Source organism: Theropithecus gelada, chromosome 5, assembly GCF_003255815.1.
Source record: "Theropithecus gelada isolate Dixy chromosome 5, Tgel_1.0, whole genome shotgun sequence".
Taxonomy (NCBI): Eukaryota; Metazoa; Chordata; class Mammalia; order Primates; family Cercopithecidae; genus Theropithecus; species Theropithecus gelada.
Genome location: NC_037672.1, coordinates 48758063 through 48782342, shown reverse-complemented (window position 1 = coordinate 48782342; position 24280 = coordinate 48758063). Strand labels below are relative to the sequence as shown.

At 35.7% G+C, this 24280-nt stretch overlaps 1 protein-coding gene across 2 annotated transcripts in view; it reads left to right on the top strand.

Moving 5' to 3' along the window:
- GRID2 (glutamate ionotropic receptor delta type subunit 2) overlaps positions 1–24280 on the top strand; it is a 1538331-nt gene that overhangs the window by 787937 nt on the left and 726114 nt on the right. The window contains exon 3 of one of the 2 annotated variants that reach the window (XM_025385475.1): positions 16120–16404. The exons of the other annotated variant lie outside the window; for it this stretch is intronic. Within the exon in view, the coding sequence (XP_025241260.1) occupies positions 16120–16404 (285 nt within the window). The remainder of the gene's footprint in view (positions 1–16119; positions 16405–24280) is intronic. 2 annotated transcript variants of the gene reach the window in all.

Sequence of the window (24280 nt, the reverse complement as noted above, 5' to 3'; positions counted from 1 at the left end):
AATTATCTCCTTTCACTTCATAATTGCTGCTAGCAGGGGCCAAGCTAACCATTAAATAGTGTTTCTGACCTCATGCACTGTTCCATAGCTTTGTAAAGTGCATAGACAGTTTTTTTTGCCCAGAAATAGAAATGCTTCTGCTACTAAGTTGAAAGGCATTATTAGTGAAATTAGAATATGATAACAAACTGCAGATGGTAAAAGATTACTTCCTGGCAGAGAATAAATCCAAATGCATTTTATGCTAAGTGAAATGTGATTATCAAAAAATTGTGATAATAATGATTGATTCATGAATGGATAACTGTGATCTAGCTCCTGCTGCCAACTATATGTCTTAATCAGATCAAGATAGAATCATTAATTAAAGATAGAAGAAAAAAAGAGAAATCACAATGAATTAGGATGGACATGCTATCTTAACACGGTCATATGAGTTTTGATAGTTGCTATAAAATAAATAGAATAGCCATTTTAGTTCATTTTAAACCAAAATACATTATTCTGCCAAGTTTAAAATTATCTAAAATATATCTTATTACAAGATTATTTTAGTCAAATAAAACATTAGGCACTTTTGAAATGAATGTTTACAGAATAAACAGGCAACAGACTGTACTTGATATATCACTGCTGTGAAAGCTTTTGTGGGGCATACTAGCTATGAATTTCTAGCTATGAATTAAATGTTCTAATTTATTACATGTTATACTCACAGTTTAAGAAATATTTACTGAACTCTTCTTTATGCCAAGCACATCTGAGTTTAAAAAAAAATAATGAGTATCTTTCCTCTCATGGAGCTTATATATTCTAGTCTTATTACAAAAGAATATCAATATTTTCAAATAGTGTGCATGGGGAATGCTAAACAACACTTTTCTTATGAGGGACAGATTCTTTCCACTCTGTTCCTCATACTAAATTGTTGACTCCATTTAGGGATCTTCTTTCTCAGCAGGAGTGGATTATTTCTGTAAAAAAAGTAAAATCTGAGTAACATAAAATGAGCTACTAGGGCTAACAGAACATGTATAGCATAACTAACTGACTTTACAGCACGTCTGCTTTAATGGTTAGACCACGCCTTTCCTGTTTACTCAATTATTCATTACATATATATTCATTAAGTACCTAAAAGAGACCAATCTGCATTCTAGGTTTAGGGCATAAAGCATTGAGCAAAAGACACAAAGCTCCTGCTCTTATGTAGTTTATATTTTAATGAGGAAGAAAGAGTAAAAATAGAAAAAATAAAATATAAAATACAGTCAAATGATGATGACTATTAAAGAAAATATTAAGTAAGATCAGGACATAAAGAATAACAGGGATGCTAATGAGAGGGGCTGCAGGAACTGAGGATTTACATGAAGAAATAAGATGAAGGAATATCTGGTGAAGAGTACTCCATACAGAAGAAATAGAAGAAAGAGTGAATTCGTGGAAGAGTGTAACCGATGAGTGAGCCAAAATAGAGGGAGAAAGGCTGATGGAAACAGGAGTTTAGGTTATATTCATGGCCAGGCAGAAGCTTATAAAGGGCCTATGGGCCATGATAAGAGAGTTCTTGTGAAGAGTTATGATTTTTCTTTATGTAGTGTGTGTGCCTGAATGACAAAGCTGTCAAAAAATAAAATATTCATAAAAAAGAAATTATCCACGGTGCTATACAGAAGCAGTGCACTCTTTCTAATCAAAATTACTACTTAAAGTCTGTTTAAATGTAATTAAAAACAGTGACTGAGTTTATAAGGTACAAGGTACTGGATTTCAAAAAAAGCACTGGAAAAAAAAATGTCAAATCCAGAAGACTGACACATAAAGGTAATTACAATGCAACAAGAACTTAATTATGTTATAGGAATAATCAAGGAGCAGGCAAACTTCCTCCTCTGCTTTGAATGTAAAAAGATACAAAACACTTTTTCCCACCCACAGGAGAAAAAGCCAAAAATCTATTAAACTCTAATTTTTTTCAAGCTGTAACTTTTCTCAAAGTAACCAAATAACCCGAAATCCAAAGAGGGACAAGTTCTTTCAAGGAGAGAGGGAACACAGAACAGTCTCCCCTGGCCAGGCGCAGTGGCTCACGCCTGTAATCCCAGAACTTTGGAAGGCCGAGGTGGGAGGATCACGAGATCAGGAGATCAAGACCATTCTGGGCAACATGGTGAAACCCCGTCTCTACTAAAAATACAAAAAATTAGCCGGGCGTGGTGGCGGGCACCTGTAGTCCCAGCTACTTGGGAGGCTGAGGCAGGAGAATGGTGTGAACCCGGGAGGCGGAGCTTGCAGTGAGCAGAGATCATGCCACTGCACTCCAGCCTGGGCGACAGAGCGAGACAAGACTCCATCTCAAAACAAACAAACAAACAAACAAACAAACAGTCTGTCCTTAGAGATAACCTAGGAGTAAGAGGTTACTATCTTCCACATAGGCTAGAAAGAATCACTTGCAATTTTTATAAACTCATGAAGGCTAAATGTGAACTACTGTATTTACTTGGAATAGCAGACACAAGGGGAGTTTGTACTTATTTGCAAGCTATTGAAGGACTCTTCCAGCAAGTGCTTTTGAGAAAGTTGGGATCAGAAGGATATGAAACAGAGCTCTCCTGAGTGGAACTATGGCTGCAGAACACCAGGCATAGTACTCTTGGGCTTTGAGCAATAGGAGTTTGAACTGTGTCGGCCCATTTTTGTGCGGAGTTTTTCAATAAATATATTGGCAATTTTCTTGGAGGTTTGCAACTATGTGAAAAAAAATCCACATATGAATGGTGTAGCCTGGAAATATTTTCTAAAAATAAGAAATGGTTAGGTAGGTCATGAATTCATAAAGTAAACCGGATACTAGTCTATTTTATGATTAGATACTAATCTATCATTTACTACTATAAAATTTACACAGATCTATTATGGAAAGTTAAAATGTATCAAAACTTACACACACACTTACAGACCTTACGTGGCACCATGCCCAGTCTAAAGAAATATAAACAAATGTCTAAATGTGGCATTAAATTATAACTGCATAAAATTAACTGTAGTACATATTGTACTACTGTGATAATTTCACAGCCAACTCCAGTTGCAACTGTGTGAGCTCAAATGTTGCAAGTAACATGGTGAGAGCAGATTGTCTCTCCAGCAAATTGTATCATGCAGTAAAAAGTAACCTCTCATAGTTCTTGCATATTTTTCACCAAGTTTAGTGCAATACTGCAAACCTTGGATAACACCATAGACCCATACGAAGTGTGACTAGTAATGCTGGAAGTGTGTCCAAGAGGCAGAAAAAAACAGCTATGACATTACAAGAAAATGTTTAATTGCTTGATGTGTGTTGTGGACTGAGCTCTGCAGCTGAGTTTGGCATTTCAGACAGACAATTTATATTATAAACAGATAATATAAACTTATGGTATTGAAAATACAGTATAGTACTATAAATACATGTTCCCTTGTGATTTTCATAATAACATTTTCTTTTCTCTAGTTTACTGTATTACAAGATACAGTATATATTAGCATATGGAATATGCGTTAATCAACTGTTCACATTATTAGTAGGACTTCCAGGCTACAGTAGGCTATTAATCGTTAGGTTTTGAGGTAGTCAAAAATTATAGTTGGATTTTTGACTGTGTGGGGGTTGACACCTCTAAACTCTGCATTGTTCAAGGGTTAACTATGTTTTACCCACCTATTCACCGTTTATCCCTACAAAGTAAAAACCTTAAGATCTTGGGGAAGGGGAAAAAATCCTTATCCATGGGGTACATGCAAAGACCTATTGCTATTGGTAAAGACTCCTGGGAGCTAGTCAGGAAACCATCTTGGTTCAACCATCTTTCACAGATATAAGCCAAGGTTGGCAAATTCTGGGAGGCAGGAAACTCTCTCCAGAGACCAATCACAGATGAAAGGTGGTGTTTCAAAGACGAGGGGCAGTAACACTGAGAACACCCTGAGGCCCAGGGTGCCCATGGCCTGTGTGAAACAGAGGCTGGACCAGGTCAGCAGATACACACAACAGAAGTCTACCACAGCGGGAGGTCCCAAGACTCACAGAGGACAGAGGCACCTCCACTTGGTGCAGCTGTGAAGGGACAACTAAAACCTGAGGGAGAAAAAGAAACACTGAGGAAAAATCTCTGGCAACGCAGGTCCTATTCGAAATACTACAAAGTGATAGCAGCCTGCTGCTAGAGGAATCTGAAGCCTGTGGGGCACTGCACGTAGTAAGGGCAACAACAAGAAAACACATATCTATATCAATTTCTGACTAGATTGGCACAGCCATACACCAAAACAGCCTGGTAGGTGGAAAGAGTCTGTATCAATATATTCTATTTATCTCAGTCTGCAGTCTCTTACAGCAATCTGTCTAAAATTATTAGAAACATTAGTAAGAAAAAGCAATCCATTGTCAAGGTATAAAGCAACAAAAATAGATTGAGCTATATCCTAGATGTTAGAACTATCACAGTGACTATAAAAATAACTAGGGTTAATATGTTATCAGGAAAGGTGAATGTAACATACATGAATAACAGGGGAAATTCAGCAGAAAGAAGGTAAACTAAAGCAGTACACAGAGGGAAATTTATAGGACTAAATGTCTTTTAGAAAAAGAAGAATGGTCTAAAATTGACAATCACAGCTTCTACCTCAGGAAAAGAATATCAAACTAAACTGAAATTAAACAAAATAAAGGAAATTATGAAGATCAGAGCTGAAATCAATGAGATAGATAACAAAAGCAACAGAGAAAAATCAATGAGACCAAAAGCTGTTTCTTTGAGAAAATTAATACAAATGATAAACCTTTAGTCAGACTGATCAGGATCAAAGAAGATATCATATAAATTATCAATAACATAAAGAGAGAGCTGATATTACTTCAAATTTCAAGGGAATATTACAAACACCTTTATGTCAGTAAATTTGACAACTTAGATGAAAAAGGCAAATTCCTTGAAATATAAACATTACCAAAGCTCACTTGAGGAAACAGATAAGCTGAATATGCCTGTATATGTTTTTAAAACTGATTTTATAGACTCTCTCACTAGTGAAACTCCAGGCCCAGAAAGTTTCACTGGTGAGTTCTACCAAACTTTTCAGGAAAAACGACTTAATTATACACAAACTCTTCCAGAAAATCCAAACTGTGTGCCTACATTCTAACCCATTTACTGAGGCCAGCATTATCCTTGCAAGGATAATTTAACATTCAGAAATCAATCAATGTAATTGCCCATATTAGCAGACTAAAAAAGAAAAACCATATGGTTATCTCAATAGATGCAGAAAAAACTTACAATAAAATCTAACATCCATTCCTGGTAACTCTGAACAACTCTATTCCTGAGCAAACTCTGTTCTCAGCAATAAAAGGGGACTGCCTCAAACTCATAAAGAGCATAGTCCAAAAACCTTCAGGTTACATTATTTTCAATTGTGAAAGACGGAAAATTTTTCCCTAAAAATCAGGAAAAGGGGAAAGGTGGCTGCTATTACTGTATCTATTCAAAATTGGACTGGTGGTACCAGCTAGTGCAATAAGGCATGGAAAAGAAATAAAAGGCATACAGATTGGAAAGGAAGCAGTAAAACGGGCTTTATTTGCAGATGACATGATTCTCTCTGCAGAAAAACCTATAGAAAAGGAAACTAGAAGAAGTGAGTTTAAGGTTTCATGATATAAGATCAATACACAAAATCTTATGTATTTCTGTAATTTCTGGCAATGAAATGTGGAAATTAAAATAAAAGTACCACTTACACCAGAATATAAAAGGATAAAATACTTAGGAATAAATTGACAAAGGTGCGAGATCTGTACACTGAATAATACAAGATATTGCTTAAATAAATTATTTAAAAAGCTAAATAAATAAGTTGTGTACCATGCTTATGAATTGGAATCCTCAGTATTAGGAAGACAAAGTTATCTCTTTTGTTTGTTTGTTTTTGAGACGGAGTCTCGCTCTGTCGCCCAGGCTGGAGTGCAGTGGTGCATCACGGCTCACTGCAAGCTCCGCCTCCCGGATTCACTCCATTCTTCTGCCTCAGTCTCCTGTGTAGCTGGGACCACAGGCGCCCGCCACCACGCCCCGCTAATTTTCTGTGTTTTTAGTAGAGACGGGGTTTCACCGTGTTAGCCAGGATGGTATCGATCTGACCTCGTGATCCGCCCTCCTCGGCCTCGTGCTGGGATTACAGGCGTGAGCAGTTATCTCTTTTTATAAGCACATAGGCTGCTGAAGAAATAAGGTACTTAAAATAGCATGGTGGTAGGGGAGTGTGTGGAATGGCAGGAAGATACAATAGCAAGGAATAGGATCTAGAAATGAGCATGAAAATGTGAATCAGTGTCAGGTATAAAGAATTCTGTATGCCATGCTAAGAGTTTGATTTTCACTTGCAGAAGTTGTATGATGACATTGGAAGTTTTATGTTTTCAAATTTTTATTTTAAATTGGTTTTAAATTTTCAGAAAAATGTGACAGTGGTAAAAATAATTCCCTTATATTCTTCACACTTTTCCTAACGTTAACATCTTATATAATGGAAGTGAAATTATCAAGAACAGCAAAATTCACCAACCTCTTTTTTTTTTTTTTTTTTTTTTTTTTTTTAAAGACAGAGTCTTTCTCTGTCACTCAGGCTGGAGTGCAGTGGTGCAATCTCGGTTCACTGCAACCTCCGCCTCCAGTGTTCAAGCAATTCTCCTGCCTCAGCCTCCCAAGTAGCTGGGATTACAGGCATGAGCCACCACGCCAGGCTAATTTTTGCATTTTTAGTAGAGACAGGGTTTCACCATGTTGGTCAGGCTGGTCTTGAACTCCTGACCTCAGGTGATCCACCCGCTTTGGCCCAACTTCTTTATTAATGTGTTTTTTATCTGTTTCAGGATTTTTGCCTAAGATCCAATATTTCATTAAAGTGTCATTCCTGTTTAGTCTCTTCTAGTATGTAGCCATCCCTCAGTCTTTTGTTGATGACCTTCAAAACATGGGAATGACATAATGAGATTCAAAAATAGGTATGATTGCTTACAGTATAGATGATTAGAGAAAGTGCTGTAAAATCAAGCCAGCTTAAAGACAGTTTTGGTAATTGAGTGTGTGGTGATATCATTTGATTTAAGGAACCGGAAATAGGTATTTCAAAAAAGAATAGTTTTGAGAAACATTAGGAGTAAAATTAACACATGATAACCCAAGTTGAGGTGGAGGAACATGGGAAACAAAAGTGAAGAAATAATTGAAGATGACTTCTGAGATTGGATTGTGATATTCTAGATAGATAGCAGTAACTGAGAAAGCAATGTAAAATATTATTTTGTCATTCTCTATCTTTGTCTTTCACAAACATAAACACACTTCCCCACATCTTTCTCAAGATTTTATTCTTATTTTTATGGGATATAATTTTCTGGAATATATTAAATATTCTGTCATTCATCCAGAAATAATCAGTTTTAAATCCAAGATGTTTTCTATTATAAGGAACAATAATTTTAATAAATAGAATTTCTATAAAATGATTAAAATATTTTAAAGACAGACATATAATATGATCTGGATTATCATTCCTTTTTTTTTTTTAATTTATTTATTATTATTATACTTTAAGTTCTAGGGTACATGTGCATAACGTGCAGGTTTGTTACATATGTATACTTGTGCCATGTTGGTCTGCTGCACCCATCAACTCGTCATTTACATCAGGTATAACTCCCAATGCAATCCCTCCCCCCTCCCCCCTCCCCATGATAGGCCCCGGTGTGTGATGTTCCCCTTCCTGAGTCCAAGTGATCTCATTGTTCAGTTCCCACCTATGAGTGAGAACATGCGGTGTTTGGTTTTCTGTTCTTGTGATAGTTTGCTAAGAATGATGGTTTCCAGCTGCATCCATGTCCCTACAAAGGACGCAAACTCATCCTTTTTTATGGCTGCATAGTATTCCATGGTGTATATGTGCCACATTTTCTTAATCCAATCTGTCACTGATGGACATTTGGGTTGATTCCAAGTCTTTGCTATTGTGAATAGTGCTGCAATAAACATACGTGTGCATGTGTCTTTATAGCAGCATAATTTATAATCCTTTGGGTATATCCCCAGTAATGGGATGGCTGGGTCATATGGTACATCTAGTTGTAGATCCTTGAGGAATCGCCATACTGTTTTCCATAATGGTTGAACTAGTTTACAATCCCACCAACAGTGTAAAAGTGTTCCTATTTCTCCACATCCTCTCCAGCACCTGTTGTTTCCTGACTTTTTAATGATCGCCATTCTAACTGGTGTGAGATGGTATCTCATTGTGGTTTTGATTTGCATTTCTCTGATGGCCAGTGATGATGAGCATTTTTTCATATGTCTGTTGGCTGTATGAATGTCTTCTTTTGAGAAATGTCTGTTCATATCCTTTGCCCACTTTTTGATGGGGTTGTTTGTTTTTTTCTTGTAAATTTGTTGGAGTTCTTTGTAGGTTCTGGATATTAGCCCTTTGTCAGATGAGTAGATTGCAAAAATTTTCTCCCATTCTGTAGGTTGCCTGTTCACTCTGATGGTAGTTTCTTTTGCTGTGCAGAAGCTCTTTAGTTTAATGAGATCCCATTTGTCAATTTTGGCTTTTGCTGCCGTTGCTTTTGGTGTTTTAGACATGAAGTCTTTGCCCATGCCTATGTCCTGAATGGTACTACCTAGGTTTTCCTCTAGGATTTTTATGGTATTAGGTCTAACATTTAAGTCTCTAATCCATCTTGAATTAATTTTCGTATAAGGAGTAAGGAAAGGATTATCATTCTTGCCACAATTATGTTTAATCCTCACTCTTTGCTTGTTATGATTATGGCCATATAGGTGAAGATTAAATTTTACCTATAATGACCAAATATGACATTCTGCACTCCCCGAGTTTCCTAAAGTTCAATTGCTATATCTTCTATCAGCTGCCAATCAGTTATTAAGTATAGGACAGATAAGGTGTTGTTTTAGATAAAGCGATAATTTTATAAATCTGCAGGCTGTTGGAAAAAGGCCTTTCTAAACTCAGTGTGAAGCAAAACAATCCCAAAAGACTGACAATTTCATTGTATATAGTTTTAAAATTTATGAAAAGCTACATAACTCATAAATATAAAATACAAGACTAAAGGCAGTTATATAAATGTGGATAAATGGTGGCACTAAGGCATTTAAAAGTCTCCTTCATATTAATAACAAAAAGACAAGCTCCATCATAGATCATATTTCTTGCCTCTCCTGCCAGTCTCACCTTGCACCACTCTCTACCATGCTCTCTGAACTCCAGCCACTTAGCTCCTCTTTCTGCCTTTCTGGTATTTCATTATCTCTGTGTCACAGGATCTTTGCACATTCTATTTCCTCTTTTGGAAACATTTTCTTTACTCTTTTTCATCAAGGTAAGCTCCATCCACTTAATTAATTCCTACTTATCCTTCAAATTGCAGCTCTATGTTCACTTCTGTAGCAAAGGCTTCCCCAATCTCTAGTGGAAAAATGTTTTTGGGCCATCATAGAATAATGTTCTCTTTTGGCCTGGGACCTACTCAGTACATCATTATACATTCATATGAATATCTTCTGTCTTACCCATTATACTCTTGCCTATTTTGGGCCATCTTGCACCCTAAGTACCTGGTACTTGCCTGATACAAAAATACATTTTACTTATATGATATAAAGATATATATATATATGCACATATATGTGTGTTCTTTGAAGAATTGTTACTAACATAAAAAGATAGAAAGCTACAAGATTGATCTGAATTTCCTTAAATCAGAAACCATGAAATATATCATTGAAAAACTATAAATATACTAAATATAATTATATTAGTAAAATATTTATATTTAGTAAATATACTAAATATAAGCATATTTATATACTCTATATACTAAATAATCATATTTAGTATATTTACTAATTTTTGTAATTATATAATTATATTTAGTACATTTACTAATTTTTGTCTTGTATTTTAAATTTTATGTATAAATTTTATAAAACATGAAAATATATAAATTATATATAAATATACATAGTAAATATCAAAAAATATGTGTTCCAGCCTTGTCTCTACTACTTAATAACAATGTAAAAATAAGCCTCAATTTAGTTTTGAATAAAGGGGAATAGGAAAATATTCACTCTAGCCATGCTGATCACATGATAAAATGTATGTGAAACCATTCTGTAAACTCCAAACAAAATAAAAATAAAGTAATATTTCATCATTATCATTTTTATTACATCAGTGATGGTAGAATCACTTTAGGTATAATTAAAAGTGTACTCAATACTTTCTAGCTTCTTCTCAGTCCCATTTTGCAGCCTTGTTGAAACTTCCCTTTATATACATATGGAGCTGAAATTATTTGGAGCTGAAACTATAATCAATATTTTAATCCCAAACTAATTTTTTTTAAAGAGAATACTATTAAAGATTCTTCTTCTTTCCTTTCTTTTTTCTTTTTTATATCTAGGAGGCTGAATTTTTCTGAATTTTATAATAAAAGAGAGTTTAAAACCCTCCAAATTTTTCATATGGGCCTTTATGTTTAAAAACAATGATTTATTTTGTAGTTCTTCATGGCCCAGACATTCTAATCTAAGCCAGGTTTGAACCCCAACTCTGACATTTACTAGTGTTAGGGATTCACTAGCAGTATGATGGACAATGCATTTAATGTCACTGAGTCAGAATTTTCTTACTTGAAAGTTGGAATAATAATAGCTTTTCCACACAGGGTTGTTATGAGATATAAATTGAAAAATAAGGTGACTTATAATATGTGTCAGGGTAAATGTTTAATTCTTCTCAGGTTTGGATCACTAATTATAATTAAAGGTTCATGTTGGCTTTTAATGAGTGAAAAAGTCATTGACTGAAAATTACTCAACTGAGTTCACTTGGTGGCTGGTAATCAACCATTTTAGCACTTTTATTTTGTAAGAAGGAATAAAATCTTAACAATTTTTAATTACAATTTGTTTCTGTATTTTCATTTCCTAAGTGGATAATTATGATTAACTTGGACCTTGTAACACTATTTATATATAAAGACAAGCTTTATTTGGAAGAATTTGTTCCAGATGATTTTATTTCTGGCAAACTACATTGATGATGTCCCGAATATAGACCATCTTTTAAATGTCACATCTCAGATGGTTGCTAAAATTCATATTTGCAAAGAATTCTAAATGTCTGGGTAAGCTGAAATTGTTTTGTGTTACTGTATTCCTAGAAGTATAAAAGCAAATGTCTGAAGCTTTTTGGTGGAAGATTAAAAAAGCAATCATAAATACTATATTTGTGATTCATTAATAAAATAAACAGAAAAAAAAGAAATTAGATTACATTTAGTCATCATGGAAAGAATACACAAGTAGTGAAGTTCCACTGCCCAGTTATGGTCATTGTTGAGGATAACTGAAAATTATTGAAAAAATAGTAAAAAAGCAACAAATATTAGATGTTCAGCAACAATAACTTCAAAGAGCATTGCAGTTACAATCCGCCAGGCTAATGTTTCTCAGAAAGGGTTACACATCGGAACTATTCAGGTAACATTTCATAATGCAAATACATGACTGCCACCCTGGACTGAATACACTAGAAAGTCTAGGAGTAGACTTAATCATCTCTATATGTATTTTTAATCTCCACTTCTGATTGTGATGCAGGGCAGATTTTGGAAAGACTATGGTGGACAGACTGGGAGCTCTTTGAGGATAGAACCTGTCATATACATTCTCTGATCTCCAGAGAAGTTCCTGGGATATGACTGAAAGTTGATATTTATATTGAATAAATATGTCTTAATCACTTCTGTGCTGCTATAACAGAATACCTGAGACTGGGTAATTTATAATGAACAGAAACTATTTTCTCACAGTTCAAGAGGCTGGGAAGTCCAGATCAATACACTGGCATCTGGAGAAGGCCTTCTTGCTCATCCTATGGAGGAAGGGCAAAGAGAGGGCAAGAGAAAGGCAAGGGGAGGCTAAACTGTCTTTTGATAAGGAGCCCACTCCCACCATAATAGCATTAATTCATTCAAAGAGGTAGTGCCTCCATGACCCAAACATATCCCATTAGGTTTCACCTCCCAACACCACCACATTGGGGGTCGAGTTTTCAATACCTCAACTTTGGGGGACAATTCAAACCACAGCAGTGTATGAATGTGAGGAGCTAAAATCCTGATGTGACTTAAAATCACCAGAGGAAGTTATGTGAGGACAAACTGGTAAATATAAGTAAGTCAGAAAAAAAAATCACAAAGAACATATGTGTTCAAAAAGGATGATGCTACCAAAAAATATTTCACTGAGTTCTCATTGAGTATTCAGTAAGAGCTAATACATTTTTTAACTCTTTATGCATTTTATTTTAAATTTTATTTTACTTAGTAAAAAAACAAAGACTCAAAAATATTTAGCTTAAGAAATGAAAACGATAGTGTACATGAATATATCTTAGCATAAATGTATACATTTATAGAGCAGAATTAAATTCCATAACTGCAGAGTGACCACAAATGGTAAAAGTGTTGCAATTGCCATTAAAAATAATAAAAATAATAGTTGTGCTTTTGGCAGTTAGTGCAGGCTCCAAACATCTTTGATAGTGATAGAATCTCAAACAACTGGAGTCACAAAACCAGCAAACTTTTCAATATGATCTGTATGTATAGATGTTTGTGTATACGTGAATATATAGTATAAATAAATCACAAGGCTCGAAATAATAATAAATATGCCATTGGAATGTCCTAGGTTTAGATTATTTTAATTTAAAATAGTGGATAAACACACACACGTTCTGATCTTCCAAATTCAGTTCTCATACTATATCAAATGAACTGGCTATGCATTCTATGAAACTACAACTCATAATAATGAAGTATTTGAATTGTCAAGACATGAAATTCTTGCAAAAGGTAGTCTGCTTTATTAAGCGTGGCTTGTGTTCTTATTGCAGCCTTTTATTCCCTGAAATCTCCCTTCAGCTGCCATGAGTTATCGTCTATTTTTTATACTAACCTTCATCTAGGGCCATATAGATCCAGAGCAAATCAATTTCTATCTTCCATGCTTCAACCAACGCTTTGTTTTGATAAAATGGGGCAAAACAGGCATCAAATACAGCCTTGAAGGGGAAATGGCAGGTTGCTGTGGAGGCCTGTTCTTATATGTGCACAACTGCGGTTTTGTTTTGAGTCATCCAGTCCCAATTCATTGTAGCTGTGTGAGGTCTTCCTTTCCTCTTCAGTGGGACTACCTCCTTTTGACAAACTTCACAACAAAACAATCTCAAATTGAGCTTTCCCCTATTTAGAGCTTTATCTTTACTTTGCTATGCAAAATTTTGAGGATACAAATACCAGACTCTCCATTGTTTGCTTGTTGTGGTGAAAAGGATGATGGGTTAGAGAGCTAGGTCATCTGTGTTGTTTTTTCAGTGGGGGCGTATGTGATTTCTTGACAATAAAGGGTTGGGCCCTATCAGAGGCATGCACATGTATAACTTGCAGGCCACCCCTCTCCCAGTCTCTTTCTATGAGAAACCTGACAAAATGATTTTGGTAATTTTTCTTATTGAGTCTCAAACTCTCAAAATAGTGTTCCAGGAGGCCAGTTTACCAACAAGTCATCAAAAGCACAGCAAGTAAAGCCAATTTCCCATCCTTGGACTGCATGATCACTAAATTATCTTTTAGGCCTGACATTATATGTTTTCTGGCTGCAATTTTTGATTATTCCGATTTTGATTTTATAGGAAATTTTCAGTTATTCTTGCTAATATGAATAGCACAATAGGTAATACCAAATAGTAATCCAAAAACAAACTTGTTTATACAAAACAACCGGTTTTAGTATCTGCTTAGTTTGTGTTCTTACTAATGGGGATTAATAGGAAGTAACAGTGGATTGGAAGAAACAAGATTTTATGCTAAAGCAAATTTATCTACTAAGCAAGATTCATATATGACTTTTGATTTTGGTATATATCTTTCTAAATCTGAAGATTAAAACAGACAATTTTCCTGCCATGTTATATGTGACAGAATATAATACTGAAAGTAAATTTTTCCCCAAATTTCAATGTTTATAACTGTGTAAGTTTTGTGGTAGAAGTATGTAAAATATTATATTTACTTAATTACCCATAAGGAGTGTAAAGATTGTCTCCAACTGTGTACCCCTTAAGGCACTTTTCTTAATTTGATTTTAAATGCTACAAACCAAAATCTCTTCTAAAAAGTGACTTTCTATTTGCTTATATGAATCATTAATGGTCATATATACCAAAGTATTGAAATAAAAATTTGACTACTCTTTTTGCATTAATCATTGAACTTCTAAGCATAAACTTACATTATTTTCTATGAAAATTGAATTCGTGAACAAGACTAGAACATGTAATTTTTGCTGAAATTAGACCTCATAATGTTATGGTCTAAGAAGCATCCATCTGGGCCAGATGAGTTGGCTCACACCTGTAATCTCAGCACTTTGGGAGGCCAAGGCAGGCAGATCACAAGGTCAGGAGTTCGAGACCAGCCTGACCCACATGGTGAAACCCTGTCTCTACTAAAAACACACAAGAAAATCAGCAGGGCGTGGTGGCACAGGCCTGTAATCCCAGCTATTCGGGAGGCTGAGGCAGGAGAATCACTTGAACCCAGGAGGCGGTGGTTGCAGTGAGCCAAGATCGTGCCACTGCACTCCAGCCTGGGCAACAGAGGGAGACTCCATCTCAGAAAAAAAAAGAAAAAAAAAAATCAATCCTTGATGCTTTCACATTTATTGGAAACCAATATAATCTCTTTAATGACGCAATGCTTGACAGATATGTCTCTAATAATTGTTCATTTATTTTGCATGTATTGGTTGGCTTAGCATTAATAATAATAAATTTATTTAGTGATGATATGCTTATCATTAGTACTGCACTTTTAAGCTTGCACTTTAAATCAGCCTTCATTAACTGGCCAGTTCATTATATACAAGAACTTACTATTAAGTTTTCCTTTAAGTTTTTAAAGAACTATGTAAAACAATCTATAATAAATTTTGAATCTTAAGAATGTTATACCTAGAATGCCTAAAATCTAAATAAGGCTGAACCAGTTACAAGAAATGAGCTTCTAAAATGAAAACTTTTTTTCATTGACTCCTTCTGCACTTATTTTTGAATTTATTTTTATTTTTTATCTTCAAAGATTGTCATTATGAAATATTACCTCTTAACTCTTTTTTCTGTGTATGCAATTTCTTTACAATTACTTCTAATTTATATTTGATGTAGTTTTAAGTACATTTTTGAGGTATGCACATAGAATAAAGTGAAATAATAGATCGTTATCATATAGTAGGAATTATAAATTGTTGATCTGGGAACCAGAATGAGACACTGGCTACCATGTAGTATTTGAATTGATTTGATTTGACAATAAGCTTTCTTACTGTCAAGGAAAATAACAAAAACATTTTTGTTTCTCCAATTTATGGAAAGGGGAAATGTCATCAAGTTTTTAGATACCAGAATCATTCTGTTTTCTGTGGCCAAAAATGCTTTCCTCCAAACCTTCATCTTTCTGTTTATTCAACAGTTTACATATTATCTACTTTTTGAAACCTTGTATTATGCATTCAGTGGGGAATTATCTTTTCTCTGAATTATAAATTGATAATTATAAAAGTTTATCTACCACAAATTGAATATCTATCATGTGAGAGGCAAATAACAGACACTGTGTTTTCTCTAATCCTTGCAATAATCCTGCAATATTCATGCTGTTTTACCCTCGTTACAGATGATGAAACTGAGCCAAGAGAAGCCAAATGATTTGCACAAGGTCACATAACTAATAAGAGCAGAAATCTTGGAATACCAATAGCGCTTTGTAATTTGAGGATCTCCTCACATAGAATGTTCCTTTCTAAAACATTTGCGTAGCTATATAAAAAAATCTGTAAGCTTTATCCATCCACTGCTTCTTAAAAAGGGAAAATATGTGAAACCCATTGACATTTTGAATATTACTGTGCTTTCTTGCAGCCTGTGAACTTATGAATCAAGGCATCTTGGCCCTGGTCAGCTCCATTGGCTGCACGTCAGCAGGATCCCTCCAGTCTTTGGCAGACGCCATGCATATCCCCCACCTCTTCATTCAGCGCTCAACAGCTGGGACCCCAAGGAGTGGCTGTGGACTCACCCGGAGCAACAGGAATGATGACTACACTCTCTCAGTTCGCCCACCTGTCTACCTGAATGACGTTATCCTAAGAGTGGTCACAGAGTATGCCTGGCAGAAATTCATTATATTCTATGACAGTGAATATGGTAAGTGTTTATAATTTCTGTGGGTTTTGTAAGCTGATATTTGCATGAGAAGCAATTTCATTAAATCTTAAACGTTTCAAGGATCTTACTCATTGTTATTTGGGTTTTCTTGTCTTGTCATATTCTTCTTATAAACCTAGCAGCAACTGAAAATTGTGTTAAGGTATTTAAGTCCAACAGTTTGGTATAAACTCAACTTTAATTGTAAATACCTATACCTACTTAATGCTGAGTTTACAAATGTTTCTAGAGAGAATCTGACTCCAACACATCTTGATTTTTCAAATAATGGTAATTTAGTCATAAAAACAACACAATCTTTCTTCTCTTTCAAAAAAATATTTATACCTCCCTATAATGCAGAAGATCATATTGGATAACCCTAGAACACTGAAAATTTACCCCTTTCTATTAATTGGTTAAATGAAATCTGACAGATCTTGCTTACACCCTTGTGTAGACTTTAATACCCACTCAGTACTTAACTCCTTGGAGTCACTAAAATTATGTCACCATACACTCCATATTATATGTTGTCTGCAGTAGGAAATCTCACAAAAATACTAAGTAGTATAACAACAATTTCTTTAATCTTCCAAGGTAAAACACAAAGTATTGTCCCTAAATTTACCATCATTTGAGAATAAAATGCTTTGTCTCAGTATACTTACTGGTGCTTCCTTAAAAACTAAACAAATAACATTTTTGTTTACATTTATTTTTTCTGAATTTATCTACCTTTTTTCTAACTGTCTGATCCCAGATATCTTAACCTATAGATTCCCTCTTACTTGTGGCAGAAATAAAATAGAGATGAGTATGACCAAATGAGGGGAAATGAACAGATCTTGATAAAGAATGCATATTTTGAAACATGTGTTTTCTTAGAGGTTACATCTTGAGAAGGAGTCTTGGAAAAATTTTATGTTCAATCGGGATGGGTTCAGTTTTTACAATTTTCTGAAAAGAAAGTCAGAGAGGATTTCACTCTCTGTAGCGTAACTTATTTTTCTTTGCAAATAAGTAAATAAACATCTTTAAAATGCCTTCTTGTCCTAAGCTACCCAGCAATGTGAACAATATTGGAGAACAGTTATACAAGAGTCGGCCAGAAAGTGCCATCAATAGAATTGAGAACAAACAAGTTGGCAGAAATCTAGGACGCAACAAATAAGAAAGAGCTCCTGTGGACTCCCAGGGAGGGAGAGCAAGTGGCAGTTACATTGAGCCCTGAATATTCAAGGGTTGCATGGGGTTTTGGCAGCCAGAGTCCCATTAAACTTGGTGGGTAGGCTTCAGCCAAAGTCTGCGGCACTCTCTGGAAACAACTCCTTTGTCGCCAAGACGGAAATCCTCATTTTTGTTGCTTAATTCACATTATTAAGGGGTCACAGAACAAAGTCTAGGAGACCGAAATGAATAAAATAAACAAAAATGATATTAAAAATAATTGGCTCATCAGTTAAAGTAAGGATTGAACTCAACACAAGCCTGAAATTCACTAATAGGATTATTTAGAGAACATAGTAAACTCTTTGGAATCAACATGCTGAATAAGACTTTGTTGATTTTCTTACAGTCAGATTATTTGTGGCCTTTGTAACTTAAATGGTATTCTTATAGTCTCTGATCAAACATATATTGAAATAATAAATTTAAAAACAGGGACTCTTTACTTAAGGGGGGAAAACAATTTTCAGTTAGTACTATGAAAGTGACTTTTTAATTTTTTTTTTTGATGGGAGTTTCCCTCTGCCACCCAGGCTGGAGTGCAGTGGCGCGATTTCGACTCACTGCAACCTCCGCCTCCCGGGTTCAAGAGATTCTTCTGCCTCAGCCTCCTGAGTAGCTGGGACTACAGGCACATGCCGCCACACCCAGCTATTTTTTTTTTTTTTTTTTTTTCCGTATTTTTAGTAGAGACAGGGTTTCACTGTGTTAGGCAGGATGGTCTCGATTTCCTGACATCGTGATCCACCGACCTCGGCCTCCCAAAGTGCTGGGATTTGGAACAGAAAAGGGATTTTTGATTAAGGCATTTTATCAACATTCAAACAAGGATATTACTCATTCATTATAAATGACCATGAAGAAAGAAAATTCCTTGTTAGCTTGTTTCCAAGTCCTACATAGATTATAGTCAGGTAATTTGTATAAAAGAAGACATTTTTATTATGGGTGAGATAACTATATTTTGAAAATATTTACTAAATAAATACATATACAGAATCTTTTATACATATTTGAAATTTCTTATTCTTTTCTCCTAAGTTTTTATTTGAGTAAATAAGATGGAATAATCATGTAATATATGACTAGGTCATCTGTTAGATCTGAGGTTTGCTTTAGGAATTTTCTTTTATTCTTGGGATAAACTTGCTTTTTCACTTCTTTAGCTTAATAATTTATGAAAAATATTTCTGCTTCTATCATTATTTCAGTAATACCCTTGTTTAATGAAAGAAAAATTCCCTTTAATACTTACAATTAATCTTGCAAGTAAAGCATTGGAATAGAGTCCAAAATAAACATCAAGCTATCCAAATACCTTGTACTTTGAAGAGGGCTGCTTGTATTTACATATCCATTCATCAATGTCATCATTTTAAGTTCAAACATCGGAATTGTATGTCACTTTTATGTTGGTTATCAAGAATTGCTTTCATTAAGAAATAGATTAGGCCGGGCGCGGTGGCTCAAGCCTGTAATCCCAGCACTTTGGGAGGCCGAGACGGGCGGATCACGAGGTCAGGAGATCGAGACCATCCTGGCTAACACGGTGAAACCCCGTCTCTACTAAAAAAAATACAAAAAACTAGCTGGGCGAGGTGGCGGGCGCCTGTAGTCCCAGCTACTCGGGAGGCTGAGGCAGGAGAATGGCGTGAACCCGGGAGGCGGAGCTTGCAGTGAGCTGAGATCCGGCCACTGCACTCTAGCGTGGGCGACAGAGCGAGACTCCGTCTCAAAAAAAAAAAAAAAAAAAAAAAAGAAATAGATTAACTATCATCTATGCATGGAATTAGGCAGCTTTATGGGGCCAAATGTTATTGAAAATGTATTTTGTTTAGAAAAAGTACATACTTTTTAAAAAGATTTAGACTTCTATATCAAGTTACTTAGATAAACCTCCTTCTCAAAAGCAGTTAATTATAATTAAGGGCAAAATACAAATGTCTACTTTAAATTTCTTAACAAAGAAAATTGATATCTTTGATTCTAAGTCAATGGATGAAAAGATGAAAATAAATGTGGAAACTTTATTTGAATGGATTGATTCAGGACACATTTTTAAAAGGCTTGAAAATAGGTTAGGAAGCATTCAGCTTTTAAAAATATGTCCTTCGGGAAATATCCATTGCTCACTTGCTCAGTGCAATGCAACCTATGAGATAAAAAGTATTCAAAACGTAGTCTTAGTCTTTAACAAGCTTACAATTAACAAAAGGTGTGTCTTTCTTAATAGAGAAAATAGTGGGTTAAGTGTTATGAATGATGTAAACTCAGGGCTACTGGTGTGTAAAGAAGTGTTTAATTTTGGCACCAGTGATTAAAGACTTTATGGAATGACTTCAATCTTGATTATGGAAGCTAATAGTATTTTAAGAGGCAAAAATATGTGAGAAACAGCCCCCCCACCAATAGAAAGTGTGATCAAATATTGCAGCAATTACCATATTAAAAATAATATCTCTGAGCACTTTAATTTGTCAAACACTAGAACAAGATATCATATCATTGGATCTTCTCGGTAGCCCTATGAAGTAAGGACACTACTGTCACAATTTTACAAATGGGGAGACGGGAACAACTGATAGGTAACTTGTTCACAAAAAACATAACTAGGAAGTATCAGATCTGAGACTTCAAGTCTGACAGAGCCTATAACCTTAATCATTTATCAGTATAAAGGAGTTGCAATAAGCTATCACCCAAGAATATAATAAGGGCTAATCTAATAGAGAATATATACTATATCCAGCCTCTCTTCTAAGTGCTTTATATGTATTATCTCATTTAATCCTCATACTAGCCCTCTGTAGTAGTTGTTATTATTATTATTATTATTTCCAAATGAAAAAGCTGAGGTAGTGGGAGGTCAGGTAACTTCCAGTAAGTGGAGAAACCCCAATTCAAATATGAAAGATCTCTTCCTGTCCTTGCTTTCAACCGTGACAGTATTTTAACGTTATAGATATAAAAATAACCTGTATCTGTTGGAATAATTTCCAACAGATTGTGAAATAAAAAGTAAATGTATAAATTACATAGAATCATTTTCAGTAGAGAGACTTCAAGCCCTCAGAATTCCAGCATACTAACACCAAGGGAAAATACTGTATCTCAATTAGGAAGGTTTACTTGTTATTGAAAGCATGGAAATGAGAAAGTCATTGGGACAAAATAGGCTGACCTCTCTGTAGCAGAAATAGCTGCCTTCTCCTTGTGGGCAAAAGTAGAAATGTTGCAACCTCAAATAAATCCTTTCGTTGTCGGATTAATGCTTCTGGCACAGTAAAGGTTTATGCAGAAATTCAAGAAAGCCACCTGGCTGTTTAAGGTAAACTCTGATGGCTCACAAGCTTCGTTTACCAGCCTGGCTCAATAACTATTCTTTTTTCTTTGCAAATAGAATACCAAATTTGAGAGTGCAACATTCCCGGCTGAAAAACTATAGTCCTGGGATATCTTACAGCTAACTTTTGTGATGTAATGCTGTCAGAAATTGTGAAAAGTTGGGAATTTTACCCTATTTACAAGCTAACAAGTTAGCTGCATCCGTTTCATGGATGCTGGTGGGAAATACTAGGCTTTCAGATTGCATAGAGAGACTTTATTACTCATGGTACAGCAAGCAGCATGACCCTCATAGTAATGTCTGTTTCTGTTGCCCTCAAGTTCCACAATGCAACGTGGAGCACTTCAAGTGAATACCGTATGTGTAATGGGCTTATATGGCAGCTAAGAAACCCTGAGCTTAGGGAACCCATGTGTCCTGTTCCCTAATAAGAACTCCTGTTTTCAAAATGTGTAGTAACACAGGAGACCTATGGAGAATTGTCTCCCAATAATATAATATTCATGTTCTTGCTACAACATTGTGGGCTAATAGCAAATTTCCCCCATGAGATTGCCACTCCTCTAGTTAATCTGAAAGGTAAGAATTGGGATCAAATCCATTCAGCTTTTCTCATCTGTATTTATTTAAAGAGATGATAAACAGGACTTAAATTATTAGGATTGATCGCAACGATGCCCACCAGGGTCCTGGACACAGCCAGTTGAACAAATCCTATGAACCACTGAAGTTTACTTTAAAAAGCCAGGTAGCTTTCTCCTTAAATTTCCGCATAAACCTTTCCACTTGGCCAGAAGCATTAATTTAGATACAAAAGGATTTATTTGTGGTTACAAAGATTCCACCTTTGCCCATAGGCAAAACCTATCATCTGCAAATACCCTGGCCAGTGAGTTGAAGCTGACCTGAATGAATTCCAGAACTGAAGTGGTGCCATTGATTGCTTCAGTGAAATTCAGGGAAAACTTTGTAATGGATGAATTCCATAGTAGGATAAACTGCCCACAGGATTCACAGATGTTGCTCCACGTAGCTCCCGTAAATAAATAAGGGTAGCCTCACTTTGGAGAGATCTCATTAGTGTACTGTATGTTCTTCTGCTGATCTTTACTTAAACAATTGAAAATTTCTCATGCCTACCCTAATGTTCAATCATGTGTCTTCAGAAGGGTGGTAATCTCCATACAAAAATTATAGTACTGGAAGTGGGGCTGGTTTGCCTGAGTTGGTGGAGGGAAGGGTTACGCCCAATTTCAGGAACCCCTGGGGTGGAATACAAACAAATACTACCTCCTATGTGACCTCCTCGTCCTCTGGTAATGCCCAGTGTTCTCTATTAGTAGAATAATTCAGTCCAGTTCTTGTTTAGGAGAGACTTTGTGCGGGTAGTTGATTAGGTCCGTACTCATTGTCTACTCCAGGGGTCAGCAAACTACTGACCCCTGGGTTGGGTTTGAAATCTCTTTTTGTAAATAAAATTCCATTGGAACTCAGCCATGGTCATATATTTGCCTGTTGTTTGGTTGCTTTTAAGCTACAGTAGCAGAGTCCTGCACTTGTAACAAAAGCAATATAACCTAAATAACCCTGACATATTATTATCTAGCCCTTTAAGGATTATTTACCAATCCTTGTTTTATGCCACCAGTTTAGTAGCTTTCTTACCATCCAATGTAATGGGTGAGAATAGTGGTAGAGAAGGTATTTAGAGGTATTTACAAGCATTCTGCAAAGGGGTGGCAGGTGCATCGTCTGCTATTTCCAGTAGACTTACTCATAAGAATAAAGGAATGGCGATCAAGTCATGAATAGAGCCATCTGGTAAGAAAAGGCAAGTCCAACAGTCAGTGAAGTCTAAGACACTTATCCTAGTTTGGATGTTCTGTACCAGGGAGTTTTGTTTCATGGAGAATACTCCAGAAGTCATTTTGAAAGACAAATATCATTAATATCTGTCCTTTCCCCATAATTGTTGGGGTCTGTGAATGTTCCCTTCTCATTTGGTGCTCTCCCTCTACCTCCAGAAAATTGATGTATTTCATCCTAATAACTGTGATGTCATCTTTTTTCTCAATTATTTCCTGTTTGCACATAGATTTTTCATAAAAAAATGGTGCAAGAGCTACAAGGACATTTTTATAAAACTTCCAGAGACTGATTGTGTCCCTCACTTTGGCCTGCATGAACAAGCTGCGTCCTCACAAAGTGCTCATTATCCTTATGATCCAGAATCATATCAATAAAACAAGAAACTCCAGGAGACTGAAACATAATTGAGTCCAAATCCCATAAGCTCCATTTAGGCAAGGCTGCCACACAGGCTGCTCTGGGGAAAAAGAAAGAAGTGTTTTGCCCAGAAAACGTTATAATAAAATTTTGAAATTAGAAGTAGGTATAGGTAATCCCACACGACGTTCATGTTGATCATTGCACAGAAATCACCCAAGATGATATTATTTCTTTCTTGGAACATATTCATAAAGTGAACAAGCTGCCTCACTAAGGTGTATGAACCAGGAAAAGGTGAAGAAGATAAAACTGGACATCTTTTGAAGTCAGCATTTGAGGAGATTGTTTCAATACTAAACAACACTGGAAGTCTGTTGATGGTGGACAGTAAGTTCCTTGATTACCAGGCCATTGTTGAGCATCTTTTGCATACATTTATCAGGCTGCAAATGGTCCAGTAAGCTGAAAACATGATACAGATTAATTTCAAGAGCTTCTAAAGAAGTGCCTACATCAGTGGATCAGACTGAAACAATAATAACATGACCTAAAAAAGTATCTCCAACATTTTCAGGCAGTCCTAGGAAGTGATCAGAGGCCAAAATAGTCAATGTGCTTGCAGTGGGAGTGGACAACCGTCTTTGACTTTCCCTACTAGGAGACAAGGAGTCAACTTTTAGCAGGAATCACAAGTATTACATACAGTGCAGGCCCTGGGAACAGAAATTACTTGCTTTGTGTCCTGTCTGTGATGGTAGACCCGGTAAATGGTAGATCAAGTCAGGCAGCAATGGTGGCAATCTGTGTCTGTTCCAGTAATCAGCTCGAGTCCAATTGATCTGATCAGTTAATGGACTTTTACTGTGGGTTTCTCCATGAGTAACCCTGATGCAGCCTTGATATAATTCCACAATTCACAGTTCCAAAGTGTGGTGTCTATAGTGTTACTACTCTGTAGTTCTCTAAGTGGCATACCAAACCACTAAGCTGTTGGCAACAGATCAGCACTCATAATGTGTATATATACACATATATATATACACACACACATATGTGTATGTGTATACGTGT